The sequence below is a fragment of the Arachis duranensis genome, chromosome 3, assembly GCF_000817695.3.
Source record: "Arachis duranensis cultivar V14167 chromosome 3, aradu.V14167.gnm2.J7QH, whole genome shotgun sequence".
Classification (NCBI taxonomy): Eukaryota; Viridiplantae; Streptophyta; class Magnoliopsida; order Fabales; family Fabaceae; genus Arachis; species Arachis duranensis.
The window spans coordinates 114028113-114052237 of NC_029774.3; the positions used below are offsets into that span (position 1 = coordinate 114028113).

General features: G+C 33.6%; 2 protein-coding genes and 1 long non-coding RNA gene across 3 annotated transcripts in view; 1 reads left to right on the plus strand and 2 right to left on the minus strand.

The window, feature by feature from the left end:
• The window catches only part of LOC107480353 (histone chaperone ASF1), a 16969-nt gene extending 1566 nt beyond the window's left edge, over nt 1–15403 (plus strand). The window contains exon 2 of the mRNA XM_016100481.3: nt 14874–15403. Within this exon, the coding sequence (XP_015955967.1) occupies nt 14874–15173 (300 nt within the window). The 3' untranslated portion in view covers nt 15174–15403. The remainder of the gene's footprint in view (nt 1–14873) is intronic.
• LOC107480354 (uncharacterized) lies at nt 5934–13515 on the minus strand. Its single transcript, XR_001590447.3, has 6 exons — nt 13321–13515; nt 13106–13231; nt 11488–11566; nt 10421–10523; nt 7502–7628; nt 5934–5993 (listed from the first exon to the last, which is right to left on the minus strand). It is a non-coding gene; the product is annotated as an uncharacterized LOC107480354 (long non-coding RNA).
• A 371-nt stretch (nt 15404–15774) lies between the features above and the next one.
• Nucleotides 15775–18086, minus strand: LOC107480324 (WAT1-related protein At5g64700). The gene is made up of 6 exons (XM_016100452.3): nt 17788–18086; nt 17407–17523; nt 16585–16822; nt 16340–16498; nt 16117–16268; nt 15775–16035 (listed from the first exon to the last, which is right to left on the minus strand). The coding sequence occupies exons 1-6, from the start codon at nt 18039–18041 to the stop codon at nt 15906–15908; spliced, it is 1050 nt and encodes a 349-aa protein (XP_015955938.1). The 5' UTR covers nt 18042–18086; the 3' UTR covers nt 15775–15905.
• Between the last annotated feature and the right edge of the window lie 6039 nt (nt 18087–24125).

Below are 24125 nucleotides of genomic sequence, written 5' to 3' on the forward strand. Positions count from 1 at the left end.
GTGAAAGAATAAAAAAATGTCCAAAAAAAATTATTATGCGTAATACACATTTTTTATAATTAAATAAAAATCTTCACTCTTTATTTAATTCTATCCTTCAAAAAAATTCCCAACAAATTAAACGTGCCACCCTTTGATTTTGAAGGCTTTGGACCTATTGATTTCAATTCCTTTACAGCTATATATCATGGATCATAATTCTCTTGCTTTCATTATAATAATTATTAATTAGTATGTACGTTGGATTAGTAACATCCACAATTATGGCAAACAACATGTCAGGACATTGCTTTCATGCTTTCTAGTACACATTATGGTGGTCTTATAGCTCTTGTGACTAGAAGTACTAATACTAAGGTTTTACTGTTTGAATAATTTTCCATATTTAGATTAAAAACGAATAAAAATTACCAGAGGAAATGGAGGTAGACAGTGAAAGCGATGGAATTTTAATTAGAATAAAAAATAATGCAAATATTTATTTAGTGTGTTCCATCTTCCATGCATAAAGCATGACTATCGACTAGTAATTTCATAAGCCATAATTAATGAACCATATCACTTTTTCTCCTTGAGCGAGTACAAATAAACTCCAATAAACATGTCACTATATTATTATTATTATTATTATTATTATTATCCAAATCAATTTTTAAGAATTTTAAGAACATATATTTTAATTTAAAAAAAATTTAATACACATTAATTTTTAATAATTTTTTTTATTAGACATAATAATTCCTCGTATGATTTTTTCATTTGAGACCATCGAAAAATAATGGGATGGCACGTTTAGTATCCAACGTGTCTAGTAACATATACAGGTATTCTCATAGACAAATTGATCCCTATCTGTTTTGGAATGTGAAGTAAAGTGAGAGAATAAAGTTACATTTCTTCAATCCTCATAGAACTACATTCTCTCCTCGGAGTCCTTCTTTTCCACTCTCCTTCACTGCTACCGCAACCACCTTCTCTACATCTTTTCGCAGGACCCATCCATTGCTTTCTCCTTTCTCTTCGACCCACAGAACTATGCATGGTGCCCTCCTTTACCCGTGTCCTGCAATCCTCAGGTCATCGCCGCAGTCTCTCTCAGCCACCACTACCTCTACGTTCTCCACAGATCCCTTTTCAACACATGCTCTTTTCCTATCGATCGCCCATTTTCTTGTGGTTTAAAATCCTCAAGAACAGCAGCAACACTGCCACATTCTAGAAGCTGCTTCTAGTTCCCACTTCTTTGAACTGATGACGCCATTTTTTTTAGAATCTTGTTCAAAATTTTATGGAACCTTTGAGAAGAATAGCGGTCGTGGCCGTGCTTCCCTATCTCATCTTCCAATGCTTTGATCTTACACTCATTCTCTCTCTTTTCTTCCTCGCTTCGGAACCTGAGTTCATGGAGATCATTGGCCAACCTCTAATCCTCAGCCTCGAGGTCTTGGATTGTGTTGGCTTGGCGGAGAGTATCAGCGTCCCTAAAAACGATGTCGTTCTCGATGAGCGGGATATTGGAATTGAACTTGGATGTTTCGATTCCTGCAGATGAAGAACGAGGGTTTCATGAAGAGCTTTGAGGAGGAATAACGAGACTTCCATTAGGAAAACTCTTAATACAATGCCGATTTTTAAAATAAGGTTAGGAATTGTTTTGTCTTTCTCGTGCACGTGGACACTACTGCCACATGTGTGAGTTTACCACTACAAGAAAAACACTGAGTATCGTTGGATTTACGAAAAAAATTTGCTCGTGATATGTTTACCGTTAGAATTACCGTCAGAATAAATCCGATGGTATAAACCTCGCCAGTAATTATTTACCAGCGAATTTTTTCGTCCGCCGCTAATTACCATCAGAATATTTTCGCTAATAATTTTTACCGTCAAATTTTATCCCCGAAAAATCTAACAGTAGTATATTATTAATTAATAATTAAATTAATAACTACCGACGGGTTTAACCGACAGTAAACTTAAAACTTTTATTTTTTAAAAAATTGTTTAAAAGTTAATATATAATTTTAAATATTTAAATTTAATAATTTCTAAACTAATAAATAAAAAAATACAACACTAATTAATTCAGAAAATAATTAACTCAAATAATAATAATATTAGAAAATTGACAATAATAAACAATAAGTCAATAAAATGTTTAATGGCCTAAATAATGAATAAGACAATTAACAATCAATTAATTAACTCAGAAAATAATTATAAACAGAAAAAAAGCGTAATTCGTGCAGATTAAACAGCTGACATTGAAACTTTAGGGTATTAAGATCAAACATTGACGCTAACTTGGCAACCTAAACTCTAGCAATACTTATGTGAAAAAGAGATTGGAGAAGATAAGTTTTCAAACCATCAAATTACAAGCTAATCAACCTTAGAACACAACACAATAAATTTATCCTACCATAACAAATTTAGAAATGATATCAGAATCTCAAAATGAAAAATAAAGGAGGTTTGGATATCTTCTAAGACGATGACAAAGCCAGAAGTTACATTTCAAGCTTTCTTACTAACAATAACAAAACAACATAATCAAATTCAAGCTGCAAAAAATATGCATATAAACCATTTCTACTATACTTGAATAAGTTATCAAACAACTAAATGACTCTATTATACTTTATTTCCAGATTTATTTATGTCAACAGTAAAACTGTTGTAGATTTAACAACTAAGATTCTTTCAATACCTTACACCAATTTAAAGAGTAGGTGCTTCAATGCTGGATGGCACATTCTCGGATATTAGTGCAATGGAAGGAGTATATATGCATGCTTTTTTGAGAATTTCAGCAACAATCTAATGTTTGCACTTGCTCAAAGGCCTAGAAGGATCCAATTAAATCTGAAAGAACAACAGCAAAAAATATCGCTTACTAAGTTTTCTTGAGAAATCTACAGGATATATTAACATCTAACCATCTTAAAAAATCTATAAGGTATATAAACTATGTCTAAAATTAAAATACTAAAATGTCAAGTTACAAAGATAATACTAATAATTAAGTTTAATATTTTAAGAAATAAACAAAGACTCCATATTAGATGGGTAAGTTTAAAATTGTTACTAATTCGATCACCAATGTTACACTAATTGTGTTCATCGTGTGTCATAAATTTCGAAGTTTATTTGATGTAACAGTTGTACACTTTGTGGTGGAATAGCCTATCCACCACTACCACCACTGACTTCTGCATCTTATTGGAAACCACTATTTTTATGACTTGCTTTATCGTTCTAACCCAACCTACACAATCTCTAAGCTAGATTTTGATGTACAGCAACTACAATACAATAAAAAATAAAAAATATAAATAATGAATGTCAAAATTATATTTCAGGAACAATAACCAAGTATAGAAATTTTGGTGAATCAGGACATATTTTTATTACAATCACCACCCCCAATTTCCAATGCATATTAGTTTTATTTATACCTAAAGTTCAAACATTCAATACATCAGCAACATTTTTAATGCAAAATTCAAGTAATAAACTCTCAATAATACAGAAACAATCACTTTCATTCTTCATGATATCAGAACAATAAACAGAAATCATAATAATAAACACAAAATTATCGAAACAAAATTCAAAATCAAAATTATAAACAAAATTTGAAACACAGAATAATCAAAATAGAATTAAAAAATTTATAAATCAAAACAGAATTAAAAAAAAGTCATAAATCTAAACTAATACATGAACTAAATCTTAAAAAAATAATAGGAAGAAGGAAGAGAACAACATATCTAGTGGGAGGAAGGAGATAATTCTGACAAAGTGGTGGCATCAAACAGCGAAGTGGTGGCAGCAGTGACTAACCGGCAAGGTTGCATTATTAGGATTTTTTTAAATAAATTAAAAAATAATAAGAAGAAGGAGGAGGAAAACATACTTGGAGGGAGGAAGGAGGCAGCTTCGGCGACATAAGGAACAGCGATGACACCGATGCAGCAGTGGCGGCAGCAACAATGGTGGGAGTGACGAAAACGGCGACGATAGAGCGACCAACATGTCGCAAAGAGTCCACGCAGTCTTTGAACATTGTTGGTGGTGGCCGATCACTACAAGAAAAGTCGTTAAAATCGACGGCCAAATCGACGGCTTAGCCGTCGATAATATTGAAATTCGACGGCAAAATAAACGGGGCAGTTGGTCGCTATAACGCTTGTCGATTTTTTAAAATGCTAATAAAATCGACGGCTTTCATGGCCGTCGATAATAATTTAATAAAATCGACGTTTTTTCCGTCTGTAATATGGGTGTGAGAATTTTACACTCTTAATAAAATCGACAACATTGCCGTCGATATTATTATTTAAAATCGACGTCTTCTATGTCGATAATTGATTTAATAAAATCGACAGCTTTTTTGTCGATATTTAACTCAATAAAATCAACAACACTGCTGTCTATAATATGTTTAATAAAATCGACGTTAATGCCGTCGATATTTGCATGAATAAAATCGACAATTTTGCCGTCGATTTAATTGTTTATTTTGTCTATATTAACTTTTAAAAGCAACAACTTTGCCGTCGATTTTAATAGTTATATGTTTTATTTTTTTTTCTATTTGAAATAGTAAACCGTTAAACAAATAAACTTTTAAATATAAAAATAAAATTTAAACAGAATATTAAATAACAAGACAAATAAACTTTTAAATATAAAAATAAAATTTATACTAAATATTAGATAATGAGTTTACAAACTTATCAAAATAATAAATAACCATCTAACATAAAGACTCAAGACAAGATAAATAACTAAACTTAGATTTATATTCGTTTAAATTGCAATATACTAATAATACAAAATATTCAAAGTAAAGTAATTAAATAACCTACTCATACTCGTCTAAATAATCATCTGAGTCATCAAAATCGTCAAAATCATCCTCCCTTTGAGAACTCTGTGGTTGTCCTGGTCGCTGCAGAATAGGTGGGAGTTTTCTACCTGGGGCTGGGGTTGGGACTGGGACTGGGGCTGGGGCTGGGGCTGTGCTTTTCTGAGAGCTTGGGAAAGTAAAAGGAGGAGGTGGAGGAACACGTGATCCAGAACTACTAGGACCCATGGCTCTCACATACTCAGTCAAACTGCTCAACTGATGACTAAATTGATCCATCTGTGAGTTACTGGTGTTGAGATCCTCACGCAAAGATTCAACAGTCTGTTGCCACTCTCTTTTCTCCCTTTGGTAGCGGTCACATGAGAAATTATTAAGAAGATATAGCTTCCCACTCCTAGCAGAATAGGATTATAGACTCAGCCACCATCTGCATGTTTGGCAGCGTTTTGTGCTCTGTCAAGCAAAGCAGTGACAACTGACATAAACCTTCAAGGAAGCAGATTTTACTTCTAATTTCTTTTCTTATATATAATAAACCTTCATGTGACATATTCTGATGATGGAAAGTAGCCACAGGAGACAGATACTCATGCAATTTGAAGTAAAGAGACATGGAGACTAGCGCATGTTTAGTCACAGAATCTCATCAATATTATGACTATTTACCAGACACTTCTAAAGCCTAAATTGTTTAGAGAGCAAGACTTGAATGTCTTAACGTGTTTTGAAATAGCATAGCAGCATATATAGCTCAATGAATAGGTAAATTTTGATAGTATAAATTATGATGGCAACTGATAGTATAAAGTAAAAAAGAGGGTTTTATAAGCAATTTACCAAGCGTAATCTCGCTTCTGGAAAGGTGGTGCCTCCTGCAGTGTGAAGGGAAGTACCTCGAGTCGATTTTCTGGCAGCTGTATTTCTCGCCTGTAATTATCTATAGGCATCAGTGTCCCCAATGTCTCATCAATTCACCAAGAACTTCTGGTGGGATCTAATATGGACGGTTACCTTTTTTGCGAATGGCATGGAGCATACCTCGCAAGCGCTTGGCAGCCCTATCCCTCCAAGCTTGATAAATATCATCCTCCTTCGTATCAATAATGTCAAAGCATTTCTATTTTAAAAAAATCCTCTTCTGTATCAATAATGAGACTTAGGTATGGTAGTTTCAATCATTAGAATAAAAAAAATCACATTTTACAATATCACTTAAAATAAATGTTAAAATTGTTGAGACAAAAACACTGCCAAACTAACTAGTAAGTATACTACTAGTAGTATATCACATACCATAAAAGCTTTGACAGTAGTGATGTGCTTATATATTGTTGAGACAAAAACACTGCCAAACTAACCAGTAAATATACTACTAGTAATATATTACATACCATAACATTCCCGCTCTCTCAAGTAAGTCCCTAACATACTTAGATTGAGTGATGTGAATATCATGATCAGATAAGATATTAAATTCTAAGCCTAAGAAAAAATTAACACTGCCTAGATCTTTTAATGCAAAAAAAGACTTTATATCAGCAATGAGAGTGCAGATTGTAGAATCATTATCACATGTAATGAGAATATCATCGACATATGCTAAGATATAGATTGTAGAGTATGAATCAAACCTTATGAATAGTATAATCAGGTTTAACATTGTTTAGCATTTCAAAAGGTGACTTCATGTTCAATGTAGGAGTTGGTAATCTATTAATTAAAAATGTGGCAGTGAGGAAGGTATCTTCCTAAAATTGTTTAGGTAAATCAGCAGTAGCAAGTAAAGCAAGGCCAGTTTTAGCAAGTAAAGATTTCTTTAAATGTGGTAGTAAGGAAGGTATCTTCCCAAAATTCTTTAGCATTATCTATTTGTATACGCTTGAGTTTACAACCAGTTTCAGTTTCCATGAGATTCTTATATTGCATTAAGATTTGTAAGAACTGATATTTAGAGTAAAGTAAATATAGACAAGTATACCTTGTGTCAGCATCAACTATACTAAGATAATATTTAAATCCTCTAGAGGGTCCCAAAATGTCAAGAAAGACTAGCTCAAGGGGTGCAGAATATGTAGTAGTAGAAAATTAAAACTACCCTAATACTAGAAGAAGCGTTTGTGCAACATGTCCCAGAATCAGAGCAGCTAAAAAGACTAGCTCTTTTTATTCTTTTTTCACATCATAACTACCCTGAATGCCCTTTTGGATTATTGGGTAGACACATAGACATATATGACATAAATTTAATATTCATTAGATAGAACTTATCAAAACTATTTTCATTATTCACCATCTCTTTATGGAATATTCATTTATCATGTGTGTAATTCCAATTCTTATATATAAATTAAAGTCTAAAGTGGACAACCTACTTTCTCTCACCAAAGTCATATGTGTATACCATGTTGCTAGCTTTATATCTTTCTCATTATTATTCTTTTAATATTTTTTATGTAATCATTCTATCGAATGAAGAGAAATCAAAAGCTGATGATCCAAATGAAAGCAAAGCAATAATGTAAAATCAAAATCCATATATAAAAAAGCAAAATACATTGATGAGTGTAAGTGATGCATGTCAGTAGCATAAATTATTCATAAGGAGCATAAGGAGATAAAATTTACCCTCCACTCAGTCCACCATATTTTTCGAGTATCATCATCTGCCTCATCAAAACTCAGCCAAGGCTTGTTGTAGTTTTCCCTAAAAACCTGAGAAATACGCTTCAATCCAGGCTTAGGTGGGTGCCAACTACATCAAAAACCAAATGACACCATTTAAATATATGGATCTTGGACACAGGAAGCAAATAGTTAAGCTAGCTTTGATAACAACTAAAGGAACTAAGAAGATAGGCATATCGAATCAAAGCAAATAGTTAAGCAAATATTTTCATTAACAAATATCCAACTAAACAAGTAAAAGCACACCATTTAAAGTGCATGCTTAGTTCATAAAATTTAAAGCAAATAACAAACCATTTGGCACCATCATATCTGAGCTTCGGAGCACTTGTGCTGGAGTGACCACTGGCAGTGGATGTTCCTTGACCCTGAGCATCTTGGGTACTATTAGATGTGGTTTGTCTTTCCCCACAAGATCCTACTCGACTGGGAGCTACAATAGCTGGATCACTCTGCACACCATGTGAGGCAGTGTTGGAAGGTTCATTGGCTTGTTGAGTGCATGATCTTGGCACACCCGGAGTAGGCATCATGTGTATCTGAGGCTCCTGACGGGAGGGGGTAGTAGTAGCAACAGGTGGCGGTCTCCCATTGGTCGGAGCAGTTGTGTCGGATGATGACCCAACAAGAGAGTATGGATCCGCATGCAAGTCAAGGGGCTGACCAGTAGAAAGCCTAGGCCTCCCCTTTCGACCTCGGCCACGGCCACGGCCACGACCACGGCCACGACTGCGATCTCCGTCTCTACCACGACCACGGCCTAGGCTTTGCCCAATGACCTTCGCGTACCTGCACCAAATTCAAATCTGGTCGCTTACAAAGCACAGCCATGTCTAACCTTGCCTTTTCATTGTCTTTTGTTCTTTCAGTATCCATAACGGTATTCATTATGTTATCAAAAACATTCTTCTCAATATGCATTAGATCCAAACAATGACGAACCAAATGATCTTTCCAATATGGGAGATCCCAAAATATACTCCTTTTGGTCCAATTGTGTTCCACCCCATATCCGCTCAATCTCACTTGTCCTCCTGTGTCAACTATTTTAGGATAGTGTCTAACTCTTTCGTAGACCTGTTCGCTGCTAAGCCTAATAGGAGGTTCTTCATCCTCCTCAACATTCTTCTTAAAACCAACTTTATTACGCCTATAAGGATGACCTTCAGGTAAATATCTCCTGTGACAGTCAAACCACGAATTCTTTCCGCCATAATCTAACCAAAAGGCCTTGGTATCCTCCATGCATACTGGACACGCTAATCTTCCCCCCGTACTCCAACCAGACAACATTCCATATGCAGGAAAATCGTTAATTGTCCACATTAATGCAGCCTTTAACTGAAAATTCCTCTTGCTATGAATGTCGTATGTTAGGACGCCTTCATCCCATAACTCTTTAAGTTCATCTATCAATGGTTGAAGATAAACATCAGTTTTTGCTTTGGGATTTTCTTTTCTGGGTATGATGCACGTTATGAACAAAAAAGGGTCTTTCATACACATATGAGGTGAAAAGTTATAAGGGGTAACTATAACAGGCCAATAAGAGTACGGTATGCTAAAATGAACATTAGGAGAAAACCCATCAGAACAAAGTCCAAGTCTAACATTACGCGGTTCGCTTGCAAAATGAGGATGCTTGGTATCAAAATGTTTCCATGCTTCACCATGGGAAGGATGTGTCATCACATCGTCATTTCTGCGGTTTTGGTGATGCCACAACATATGAGGGGCAGTACTCATTGATGCATACAACCTTTGTAGCCTTGGAATCAATGGCAAATAATGCATTCTTTTATATGGCACCTCTTTATTTTTTCCCTTCCTAGGCTTAAATCTCTGCTCCCCACAAAATTTACATTGTCTAAGATCTTTGTCCTCTTTGTAATATATCATACAACCATTGACACAACAATCTATCTTAACCTCCTTAAACCCAAGTTGGGAAACAATTTTCTTAGCTTCATAGTAATTAGCAGGAATTTCATTTGGAGTTGTTTGCATTTCTCTAAACAAAGTTGCCCACTGGTCAAAAGATCCCTGGGATTGGTTTCCCTCTGATTTTATACTCAGCATCCTACTGGCAAGTGACAATCGTGAATGGATACAATTTTCCCACAACGGCTTACTAACTGAATCTAAGAGGTCATAAAATCTCTTAGCATCTCGATTTGGTTCCTCCACTGTTGGTTGCATGTACATGTGAAACTCAGGTTGCAAAGCATCAATAACCATCTCATGATAATGATCAAATTTTTTTTTCATGTAACACCACCTAATGCATAGCTACTTTCAATGTCTTCATCTATCCTAATCTGATTCTCTGTGGGTATCTCTTCTCCATGCTCTGTCCAAACCCAATAATTAGGTTTAAACCCATGAGTATATAGATCAGTCTTAATGTCGATCAACTGTTTAAACGTCCCACATTGACATCTGGCACATGGACACCTAACTAAACCTCCTCTGAGAAATTCATCAGTTCTAGTACACGCATCCACAAATTCATTTACCCCTTTAATAAAACTGGGTTTAAGACCCCGCCTCTGATCATACGTTCTATCATACATCCAACTTCGGTTCTGGTTTTCCATTATTAATGAATTTAATTTCCTACATATCAAAGGGATAATATTCACTTTTTAATTTTTTTTTCAACGAGAAACCACAACAAATAAAAGTCTTATCATGAATATAATTTATACTTCCACCATGAATGGTTTACACAAACAAGCATATATAAATAAGTATAGATAAGCATGCATAATAATTTAACAAAGATAATAAAGATGAAGATAAATTAAACTCAATAGTTTAACAGAGATAATAAATAAATAAAAAAGTAGAAGGTTAAACCTTGAATAGCTTTTCTGGAAGTCTTAAGCTCTACCAATACTTATGATAGTGTAAATGGAATCTGTTGCTCAATCTCTTCTTCAACTCCTTTCTGTTATGAATTCTGTCAGTTTTGTAGAAGATGATTATCAAAATTAAATATCAATTACATATACAATTAAATATCAATATAAGATGATTATCAAAATTAAACTCTAATAATGATAATCATATGTATTTAGGAGACCTTCATTGAGTCAGGACTCAATCCAAATATATAATTGAAAAAAAATAGAAAATAAAAAAAGAAAGAGGAAGATTAAGGCAAGTGAAGAAGGAGAAAGCAACGTAGATTCCGTGATTCCAGACTTGCATTCCAATCATGTAATATTTATCAGATACACAAACCGTTGAAATAAAGTAATATTTAACACACAGTACTATTAAATATGAAAGTGAAATTAAGCTTTCAAAAAAGAGCATATTATTAAGATGATGAGATGAGATGAGATGAGTTTCATCACATCAAATAATTATTAAATATGTATAATTATTATTATTAATTTCTCCTCTGCATGTGTCATTTAATAAGAAAGATAGATGCAGATAGATGGTTAAATATGAATTATTAACTTTTTAAATACGAAAATATATAAATATAAATAAAGAAAAGCGTTTGCATTAAATGTATTATTATTGACTAGTTTGATAAATGTTAAACTTAGGACATAACGTATTATTATTTAATCGGTGAAATAAAAAGAAGGATATTTTAGCTTTGTTAGTTTATTATTATGAATATTATCTTAATGATAAACAGAGAAACATTTTTTTCCCTTAAGAACTAGTGATTTGGCCACGTCTTATCTAATTTTTCAATAATGCTCTTACTTTTCCTCCTTTGATAAATATACATATATATAACTTGTTAATATTTTTAATATTTGTTTGTAAATGAGAGAGAATATAAGACCCATAGTTTCAAGACTCATTACTGGTTATCAACTCATACTCCATAACCTGATTAATCATTAAGTAACTGAGAGAATAACTAATCAACAAAAACAAAATTAGAAAGTTTTACAGACCTGTAAGTGTTAGCATCAAGAGATTCAAATGTTTGCAACGCCCTCGTGTTCAACACGGCCGCAATAGAAAATGATAGGCCTATGACCAAGAACGGGACATTCATATGTATGAGCAAAGGAAGAATTTATTTCCTATAAGTGTTGACAATGAATGCCATTTAATTTATTGCAGGCCAGAGCATCTTCAAAATAGGCCAGAATAAATACAAAATAATATGAAGATTGGAGAGTTAACCTATAGGTTATGGAAATTCCTAAGTTCCATTTCTAATAAATAGAAGGTCCAATAAGATGTCAATTTCAATACAAAGTAAGATACAAAAGAGAACTAATATGATATATCCTGTGTTTTAAATTTTCTTCCTAGAAGCTGTACTGCATCATCCAAACTAAACAGCCAACACAATGTTATAAGTTGTTGGGCCAATATACTACCTGTATAAGTTTCTTTTGTTTATTATATGTTTTTGTATTAAAAATTAAAAAATAAACTTGAACATTATAATAAAAAAATAATTTGATTAGTTTGGTATCTGTCATCATCAAATGAAATCCAAAGTTTTAACATGCAATCAACAAAGTGACACATTGACACATACTATTACCATGTAGTATTAAGGCTTTTAAAAGTTTGTGCTCATTATTACTACTTCATCTTCAAAAGTCAATATCTGCTAACAGACCCAAATTCATTAACCCTGTATGTAAGTTAGAAAATTCAAATACATGATCTCATTATTATGCGTCCTTAATAGTAAGATCATATATCAACAGCACAACATGAACATGATCAAAGAAGAGTACCTTTGAACACTCAAACCAAACAATTCCATGTCCAAGAAATGGAGCTCTACCTATCCTACCAGAGTGAATTTATGAAATTTGGCTACTCAAAGATTAACCTAAAAAGCTTTAAAATGTGATTGCAGTTAGGTGTTTACAAATCATAAAAACAGAATTTGATATAGGAGATATAAAATGATTAAATATATAATATTTAATCCTTAAAACAGTAAGTAAATTCCAAATGAGAATATATTCTTCCCGACTTTCTCCTTTATCTGTGTTTCTTAGCCTCTATATCCCTGTAGCAAATACAGAGTCTAAACACACGTTGTTGTTGTTGTAAGTTTTTCAAACACATCACATCAAAAGCAACACAAAATCTACCTACATACACAGATAGATACAGAGAGAGAATCAAAGAATATTTGCTAACCAAATTGAAAACTTAAACTTAATCAAGAGAGAGCTATTAGCCTACTAATATTTAGTATTTACTAGTGGATCTAACTACTGTGCATGCTAGTTTTTGGGTCAAAATCTTAAATTCCTAGCACATTTTTAGTAAAATATCAACAACTGAGATAACTGCAACAATTATTGGGTGTTCAGTTCAGCATTACAAATTCCCTCCCTCCATATGTTTTGTTAATCAACAAACAAACTAAATTAAAAATCTAAATTTAAAACCTAATTACTAAATCATCCATTAAAAACCAATCAACAAACTAATTATCTAAAATATGAAACCTCAAATCAACAAATTAATTAGCTAAGTAGGGGAGCAGGGGAGTAGGGAAGAATCCAAACACAAGCAGGGGAGCAGGTAACTCACCCTCACCAGGCCATTGGATAAGCACGAGCTAGCAGCGACAGCAAGTAGAACCAGCGACAATGGCGAAGGGAACTTTGGAACCAGCGACGATAAGGGTTTTCAAATTACGTGCTCCTGTCTGTCATCCTTGACAATATTCAATTCTTATCAAATGCATGTTCAATCGAATAACTTATGAATAAACCCTAAACAAAGAAGAAAGAATGGAAACTAACCCTCGCTGAAAACCCTTGGTTTGAGTAAGGCGTCGGAGTAGGGTTTATGGTTGAGAGAGTGTGTGTGTTGAGGAGCGCCGGCGAAGCAACCGTGACGGAGCGGCGACGGCAGTGGAGAATGACGTGGGTTGGTGCTGAAATGGGGATTTTGGGGTAAAAGGAAATTGTGTTTCTGTATTCTCTGGACGCGGGAAGGGTTTTGGGTAAGTGTTTTTTAATGATAAAAATCGACGGCAAATTTGTCGATTTTAAATTAAAAACAATCGACACTCTATGCGTCTATTTTATATATTAAATCTATACCGTTTACTTGGTTTTAGAAAACAATCTAGACCGTTAAAATTTATCGACGGCAACTGTTGTCGATATTTTAATTAATAAAATCGACGCGGCTTTCGTCGATTTTAAAATAAAATTATTTTCATCCTCAAGTTCGTCGATAATGTGACGACAATATTATGTATCATAACATTATCGACGACATGGCCGTCGATTTTAATATTTTATTTTTAATTATTTTTTTCTAGCAATATCGACAGCAAGCCGTCGATAAATATCAACGGCAGAAATAGCCGTCGATTTTTAGCGTCGAAAAAAACGTTTTTTCTAGTAGTGGATGTTGGTTGAGGGGTTGCCGGAGATGGTTTGTAGGAGAGAGAGAGAGAGAGAGAGATAGTAGTTAGAAAATGAGGGGGAAAGGGTTCGCAGTTTGAATTTAGGGCAAGACAGTAAGTAAATCCGATGATAATGCTTTGCGAAGACCACAACGCAGTGTTATACTAATTCGAATTACCGATCCACCGGTATATCTTACAGTAATGATCGCGCCATTTTTTCTTTTTTTTCCAATTATTACCGGCGAATTTAGCGTCAGAAAATTAAATCCGACAGTAATTTTTTTATCCGACAAATTTATTGTCAAATCTACTAGCAAATCCGCTGCTAATGTCCGACACTAAATCTGATAGTAAATCTGACGGTATTTAATATTTTTCTTGTAGTATGCGTGCTAACTCAGTATTTTCCGTTAGTTAGTCACGCCAAAAAATGAATGGGGTTCTGTTATATCTGATAGAAAAAAAACGTTGAAAATTGATTTGTGTATTAATTTTTTGGAACTAAAATATCTGTTTTTTAAAATCTTTGAGACTGATTTGAATAATTGCTCTTATTATTATTGTTTTTTGGTTGACAAATGTCACTGAATTAAGAGTGTAGGTACAAATGAGTGAGTGTGAGAGTGGGAGAGATGTTTTTAATTGAAGCCCTTTCCCAGCAACTTTCTGTAAATGGGCTGGGCTAGTGATTCTCTTTTACGGCCCATCTTTATTAAGAAACAGAAAACGTAGTTACGCAATACAGGAAGGGGAAAAAAACACAAAAATCAAGAAAACAATGGAGAATTCTTGTAACATGATGAATTACTGATTGATGTCCATCCACTATTTAAGAGTTGAACGCCTTGAAAAAATACCAAAGTTTTATTTCATTTGTATGGATGTGTTTTATTTATGCAACCTTGAATTATTGTTTCTTGGTGGGTGCCGTGTTAGAATGAAGATGCAAAGGTTTCCACAGAAAATGAGAAACATGCAGTGGAGGAGACAGCGAAAGAAGAAACCAAAGAAGCAGCGAAAATCAATGAAGAGGAGACGGCAAAAGAAGATGCGATACCTTTAAAGAAAACAGAAGAAAGTAATGAAAGCAGTGAAGGAGTGAAAGTAGGAGAAGAACAATTTGAAGAAGAAGTTGGTGTTGCTGTGGCTGAAGAGAAGGTAATTGAGATTGATGCAACCGTAACAGATTATCATCATCATCACGCAACAGATGTTGCTACCACTCACATTCATTAGAACAGCAAGTCATCATGTATGTTTCAATTATTATTAATTTTTTTTTCTAATTAAATGTGTTGTGTACTCTACGTTGTTGATTTATATTTGTGGGCTGACCGTGTCAAATCAAACTAAAATCACAATGTAAATTGTAACCGGGAAGTCCATCGTTCATGTCAATGCAAAACTATTTGCAAATTTAAATACTAATATGCAAACAGTGTAAGCAAATTGATTTTTACATTAAAGACTGGTGCAAATTAAATACAGGTTAAGGTTATTCTTCTTTTTATAAATACTTTATACAAACATGTAATGATAGATGAGATTCCTTATTGTACCATGTGTCAGCTGAATACCCTATCGTTTTTTATGATTTGAATTATTTGCCACATGTAATTGTATTTATTAATAATATTTAAATGTATCTGTTACTGTTTTAGTCATTTAGTGTATTATAACAAGGTATTAATAATTGTAACTAACATGTTTGTTCAAATGTAGTTGAGTTAGCAAGATTTAACGCCTAATTTTTAACTATTTGATTCAAAAGTCTCAAATAAACAACGCTTTTCCACTCATACTTTTTAGACAAATTAAACACTAATGTATTATACTATACAATCGATCCCTGTATGTTGACAAATAGTCTAGTGATATATATAATTAAATAAAATAAAAACCTAGTATATAGTATATATATTTATGATGCATGATCTCAATTAAGAAATGGGCCGGAGTAGCTGTAGCTTATTGCGGCGGCAATGGGGGATGATGCTCCGATCCAACCTCCAAGTCTGTGACTTTGGGCATTTCCTCTCTTGTCTTACCCCACAGAACGCTATATAGTCCTATAACCAATAGTAACCCACCTAAAATGCTGCTCAATCAAACATCAAAAAGTTATATATATGAAATGAAAAGATGCTTTATTTTAGATAAATGTATATTAATTAATCACCTTCCCAAAGTTACGATCTGGTGCAGCAGAATTGCGGAGGAGACGACGGTGATTATGAAAGCGAGTGGCGTTGACATGGCCAGAAACACTGGCCCTTTCTTCTCTATCACCCATGTTTGTATGTAATACGTCACACCCGTCACCATTATTCCCTGTACATGCATGCATGAATATTCATATATAATAAATACGTATACAATACGGCACTGCGATGAGTACTTACACAGTATAGTACGGCAACGAGCGAGACATTCCAACTCAGCTTCCATTGCTCAATGCTTCTCTCTACGCCATATGCAATGCAGAAAGACTGAATTGAGCTACACAAACACTGAAGAGTCGTAAGACGCAGCTTCGAAGGGTATCCTTTCACCACAAAACCCTGTATGTATTTTAAAAATAGTATTAATTAATTCTATGTATATAGAAATAAAAGCACATAAGGAAGAGTAGGTATTAATTAGTTACCTGTAGCACAAGCCAAATCCCAAAAAGGAAGTTAGAGAGGAGCATGAGGAAGCAACCCTTTACCCAAGAAGAAGAAGGAGGAGGAGGAGAAGAAGAAGATGGTTGTATTTGATGGTGCCCTAAAAGCTGAAAATGAGGACCTTTGTAGAAAGCAAGTGTTGCAGCTCCACACAAGCATGCCACCACACCTGCCATTTTAGCCACACCCGCTGCTGTCTTTACTTTCAGAATTTCAATCCTGAAATCCATCCATCATCAGAACCAACACAGCCCTAAAAGATAACTCTACATTTACTTCCATTTTTGTCTTCAATTCAAATCTTTATTATTAAATTTCAATGATAAACAATGATTTTAACTGTGGTTTAACAAAGCCTAATTAAGCTCAGACTCTTAGTCCCTTTAATTCCATTTTTCTCTTGTATTCAAATCTTAATTAGCTAGCTTTATTGAGAAACGAAGAAGCACAACGCATTTCTTCCAAAAGCGAAAAGAGAGATATACTCAATCAATAAACATGGGCGGCTTTAAGAAAATATAATTTTAGACCTAACCTTAAAATCAAATGCAAAATCGAACTCTGATTTCTCTTCTTTTAGTGCCACCTTATTAGCTTTTATGAAAATTTTAGAATAAAATATATAGTTAGATTCCTAATTAAAAAAAATAAAAATTAAATTAATAATTAATTAATAACAAAAAAAAATTTCTAATAATTTTTTAATATTATTTTATATAATTATTGGAAGTGTCATGTAAATATGTAACTCTCAATAAACAAAATCCAAGTTAAGCTGAAAAATAGAAAATGAAAATGCAAACCTGAGTAAAAGTGCCAAGAAGAAGGTAATGGCTGGAAGGCAGTTAGTGGTAGCAGAAGCCAAAGTGGGTGAAGTGTATATAAGCGCAATACCATATACGTCCAAGCTCCCCGTGATCCTGATCCATTATTCTTAACTATTTATTTAAGTGCTTTCATTTTGATGCATGAATATAACAATATCAACAATACTAGAAAAACATTAAAATTTATTTTTTATAATTATTTTTAGACATCAATTTAGTTTCTTTAGATTAATAATTTAACAATATCCTTTATTTCACATTTTTAAGATTGATAACTAATTAATGATAGAAAATAATAAATTCGATGGCGTTCTAGTATTCCTCTAATAATATATATAGTATATAGCGTATACCCACCCGAAGAGAGAAAGGAAGAAGATCTTGCAGATGGTGAGAAATGAGAGAGGTGGTGCAGTTTTGCGTTCGAAGAAGAAAGCAAAAGGAGCGAGGAAAACAGTGGCAAGGGCCTGCCTATAAAAGACGAAGATGAAGGTGTTGATGCCATGGTCGAATGCTGCCTTGGAGAGAAGGAACATCACTGCGTATATGGCTTGTATCAGGATCACTGCCATGTACGCCTTCTTATTATTATTGCTTTCTTTCATCATCATTATTATGAGTTTCTTTACACTTAAGTTTGACGCAATTTAATGAGTTTGATGAGGCTTTTATATATGGACATACACCACATATGGTTATGGATCATATTATATAACTATGATTTGCTGCTTTACCTGTTTGGGGACCACCCCTACTTTTGTTTACGTGTTTCCTGTTACACTGTCTTAGCTTTACATTAACACAACAAATTAAACATGGCCATATATCTTTTTAGAATAAAAATTTAAAACATTTTTATACCTACATAAATATTATGTGGGTAAAAATAATTATATTTTATATTTTTTAGAGAATTATTAAAATCAATTTAAAGCAATTAGTATCGTTTATATTTATATAACATATCTGTATATTAATTATAGGATTCTATACCTTTATTACTTTGATTTATTTAGCACCTATAAATACTCATTGTATATTGTACTTTTGATTAGGAGTGGCAACACTACCCGAACCGGCGAGTACCCACCCCGCTCCTACCCGTTTGGGACGGGTAATTACTCGCCCCCGCACTGGGGCGGATTTTAACGAGGTAAATATATATTTTTAATATATAATATATGTAATATATATAAAATAATTAGTAAAATGATTAATAATATTGTATCATATTTAAATTTTTATTTTAATTTATGTTATGAATGTAAATAATGGTTATATAATTTTTAAAATTTTATTTTATTTATTAGATTTAATATTTATAGGGGTGGGTACCCGCAGGGGTGGGTACCCGCAGGGGCGGGTTAGGGTTTAATATTTTACTACCTGTGGGTAGAGGCAGGGCGGGTTCGATGTGGGTTTTTGTTTGGCGGGACGGAGTCGGATAGAGCAAAAACCCGCCCTTACTCGCCTCGTTGTCACCCCTACTTTTGATCAGACTGAATAATACACAAAACACTTTCTTTAGTTTGGTATCTTGTTTCTAACATGGTATCAAAGCTTATGTTCTTTTTTTTCAATCAAAATTAGTTCATAGTCCTTTATTTTTTCCTCTTCCGGCAGTGTTCTTTGATCTCTCTTTTGCTCCTTTTTCAGACGCTTTGGTTCGTCACTGCCTTTACCACCGCCTTCGTCTCATCGTTGCGAGTTCAACGAGTCTAGCCTCGTCACCGAAACCAAGGTCGGAAGGTTGTTTGAACTCGAGAATCTTCATGTTCCTCCTGTACCAAATCTCTGTGCTGCTTCTTCTCCATTTACCCTTCACTTATGGCATCAACGTCTTGCCCACACCTCAATAAAAAAAACTGCGTCCTCTTGTATCTCAGGGTATTTTAGGTCAGGTTCCAAATGAATCTTTTGATTGCATTTCTTGCCAAGCTGCGAAACAACCTGCTTTATCTTTTCACAATAATTCATCTCTTGCTTACTCTCCTTTTGATCTCATTCACTCTGATGTTTGGGGTCCCGCTCCCACTGCTTCTATGGGCGAAGCTCGATACTTTGTCGTTTTCATTGACGATTATTCCCATTTTACTTGGGTTTATTTGATGACTAATCGCCATGAGTTACCTCAGATCTATATCAACTTTGCTACTATGATTAAAACTCAGTTTTCCAAAGTCATTAAGGTTTTTCAACGTGATAATGCTATAGAATACCGTGATTCTAAATTCTTAACCTTTCTTGCAGAACAGGGTACTTTGTCTGAGTTTTCTTGTCCTGGTACGTCTCAACAAAATAGTAGAGCTGAACGCAAACACCGTCACATTCTTGACTCCGTCCGTGCAATGCTTCTTTCTTCTTCGTGTCCTGAGCGTACTTGGGGTGAAGCTGTTTTTACTGCTGTTCATGTTATCAAAAGACTCCCTTCTTCTGTTCTTGGTAATGTTACTCCCTTTGAGCGTCTTTATCATACATCCCCACATTATAGTTCTCTTCGAGTTTTCGAATGTGTATGTTTTGTTCTTCTTCAGTCTCATTAACATAGTAAACTTGAACCACGGGCTTGTATGTGTTGTTTCCTTGGTTATGGCACTGAACACAAGGGTTATCGTTGTTGGGATCCTCTCTCTAAACGTATTCGTATATCTCGTCATGTTGTCTTCTAGGAGCATCACATGTTTTCTCGGTTCTCATCCTTTGAGTCCATTCCTACTACTCAATTACCTTTGTTTACTAAATCCAATGTTGATCTTTTTCCTAATGATGATTCTACAGATTCTATCTCGAGTGACCCTCCACAGCCTCCTGTTCTTCCGCCTTCTCCATCTCCCGGTGATTCCAGACCAGACGATGATCCTGCTCCTACCATCATACCTCCTCCTCCCGCTCGTTCTTCTAGGGTAAGGAATCCACCTCCTCATCTTCTTGATTATCATTGATTTTCTACTATCCTTCATCAACATGAACCTAAGTCATTCAGATAAGCCTCCACAAATCCAAATTGGCAACAAACAATGCAGGAAGAAATACAAGCACTTGAAAAAGCACACACTTGAAATTTGGTTGATCCTCCTTCTGATCAGGAAGTTGTGGGCGTAGATGGGTATAGAAGATCAAGACTCGCTCTGATGGCTCTGTTGACCGTTATAAGGCCCACTTGGTTGCTTAAGGTTGTACTTAAGAGTATAGCATTGATTATAAAGAGACTTTTGCTCCTGTCACTCGTCTTACGTCTGTTAGAGCTCTTCTTGCCATTGCCGCGGTTAAAAAATGGTTTCTCAATCAGATGGATATGAAGAATGAATTTCTTAATGGGGATTTGAAAAAGAAAGTCTATATGAAACCACCTTCGGAATATCCTTGTCCTTCTAGTAAGGTTTGTCTCCTTCGCAAGGCACTTTATGGACTTAAACAAGCTCCACGTGAATGGTTTGACAAGTTCAGCACTACCATATGTAGTCTTGGTTTTACTTCTAGCCCTCATGAGAATGCCCTCTTCATTCGTAAAAACAAACGTGGAGTTGTTCTTATACTTTTGTATGTTGATGACATGATCATTATTGGAGATGATGTTGATAGTATCTCTAATCTCAAGGCCTCACTTCACCGTACCTTTGAGATGAAAGATCTTGGTTCTCTAAGCTATTTTTTTGGTCTCAAGGACATCTCCACCGATGATGACATCTATCTCTCTCAGGCTAAGTATGCTTCAGATCTTCTTGCTCGCGCTGGGATTACAGATAGTCAGATTGAGTCTACTCCTCTTGAGCCTAATGTTCGATTTACTCCAATGGATGGCACTGTTTTGGATAATCCGACTCTCTATCGACAGTTAGTTGGAGGTCTCGTCTACTTGACTGTCACCCAACCAGACATCGCCTATCCAATTCATGTACTTAGCCAGTTCTTGTCAGCTCCTCGTACTACTCACTATGCGGCAGTTTTTCGCATTCTTCACTACATCAAAGGCACTCTATTTCATGGGCTTTATTTTTTGCCCATTCCTCTTTGTCCCTTCAGGCTTACTCCGATGCTGATTGGGCTGATGATCCCACTGATCGTCGTTCTACTACTGGTTACTGTTTGTTTCTTGGCGAGGCTCTCATTTCTTGGCGTGCTAAGAAGCAAACGTTCACTGCTCGCTCAAGCACAGAAGCTGAATATCGTGCCCTCGCTGATACCACTGCTAAGGTTATCTCGGTTTGTTGGCTCCTCGAAGATCTGGGTGCTCCTCAGTCGTCTCCTATTGATGTTTTTTGTGATAACCGCAGTGCTATCCAGATTGCACATAATGATGTGTTTCATGAACGCACCAAACACATTGAAATTGATTGTCACTTTGTTCGGCAACGTATTCTTATTGATGCTGTTCGTCTCATTGCTATTGGAACACTGGATCAGACTGCTGATTTCTTCACGAAAGTTCATCACCCAACTCGTTTCCGGACTTTGTTATCCAAACTCAAGCAGGTATCCTTAGCTCCCACTTGAGTTTGAGGGGAGATGTTAGAGAATCATTAGAATCAATTTAGATCAATTAGTATCGTTTATATTTATATAGCATATCACACTACAAGAAAATAGAGTTATTTTGACACTTTATTTTTTAACACCATAATTAAATGTCAAAATTAATATATATTTTTGACAAATATCACAAATGTCAAATTTTCTATATTTTCTTGACGAAAAATTTGACCGTAGAAAATTACTCCTCAATTTTGACACTCATTTGTTTTCAATTTACTCTACTATTTTTTTCTTCTTTAGGCTCTGTTAATTTTGACATCACACTGCTCTCAGTTTAGGATTATACTACTCATTCTTTTATCTTCAAAATCTCAATTTATTCTTTAGTTTCAAGATCACATCTCATTCTTTGTTAAAATTTTTTGTTGAGAATATTTTATAGTCAATAAGTGTCAAAATAAATAGTATTTTTGACAATTAATAAGTATCACAGAAAATATGTTCTCAAAATTTTCTAACAAATTATTTTTGACAGCCAATATTTATCAAAATAAGATTTAAATTTTTTTCACAATCGCTTATATGTTAAAAACACTATTTTTGACAAAACTTTTATTAACATATTTTCATAGTTAAAATAGTGTCAAAATTTATTTTTTTGACAAATTTTAATTTTCTTTTACACATTATAACCCTAAAAAATAACCTATATTGTTGTAGTGTCTATTTATTAATTGTAGGATTCTATGTCTTTATTACTTTAATTTATTTAGCACCTATAAATATTCCTTATATATTGTACTTTTGATCAGACTGAATAATACACAAAATACTTTCTTTAATTTGATATCTTATTTCTAACAATATTTTTTATATGAATAGTTATTTAAAAAATAATATAATTTGATAAGTATATAAAATAGTTTACATTATCAATATATAAAATGAATGCTGAAGAGCAAAAATGTTCATTTACCTCATATCATATGCATGCAAGAAATTCTATTTTTTATTATATTATATATATTATTATATTTACAGTTGGTTTCATAGACTCTGTATGTATGTTACATAAGTATATTAAAAATCTAAAATTTATGTTTTTTTAGTACGTTTAACAGATCTTTAAGATACTTATCAACAACAAGATCTATTATTTTAATCCATTTCATACGCAACTTCGTATACTTTTGTTGACTTGATGGCCAGGAGTTGTCTTTAATTTGCAATTAAAATAGATATTAATGTCACTTTATTTGTTTTTTATTCACATGCCTTTTCTAAAAGAATTAACTTTAAATGTTTTTTTAAAAGAATATTTATTTCTTCTTTTTAATCTTTTAGTGTATCACTACAAATTTTAAGAAATTGTTATTTTTCAATAATATAAAATCAACTTTTTTTAGGATATATATATTTTTTTATTTACATGGGATCGGAACTAAAATTTTAGGACATTAATTTGAATGCTAATAAGTGGTACACCTTGTTCCAGCTTTTCTAAGACTTATAATTGTTTAGTTTGTTGGAGCAACAATACAATTGTGTCACAGTCACTATTTATATGAAGTTGTGTTCGTATCAAGATGATAATTAAAAATTATTAAAAGATAATTTAATTAAATATGTTAAATTATTTTATATTTTTATTTATTATCTTTATGTAAAAATAATTTCATATGAATTGCCTTTCTCGTACAGTAAAAAAGAAATTAAAGAATTTTTTTGTATTTTTCTTTAAAAAAAAGAAAAAAATTGATTGAAATGTGAAATTGCATGTTTAATTCGAGGGTTCATAATATGAGCCTTTTGGGAGTAAAATGACGAATCCTAACCGACAGCATTGTATGTCTCGCATGAATCAAACAACTACAGAAAATGTTTTTTCATCAAAATAAATTATTTAATGTTGGATCAAATAAAATCATGACCCAAAAGGTAGTTGGATCTAATAGAAGCTATCTAGATCAAGGAAATCATTCTAAGAGCTATAGGGATTGACTTATCCAATTTACTCAAAGCGTGAATATTACATATTAGTAACTACTTTTAGGCAGGATAATTTATAAAATATTGAAAAAAAATCATCTACTATTACAAATTAAAAAATTTAAAAGTCTTTTATAAATCTTTCATCAAATTTAGATATTTTTCAATCTTAACTTTCATAAATATGTATAAAACTCTTAATTAATGACATAAATATCTGAATTTTTTACAAA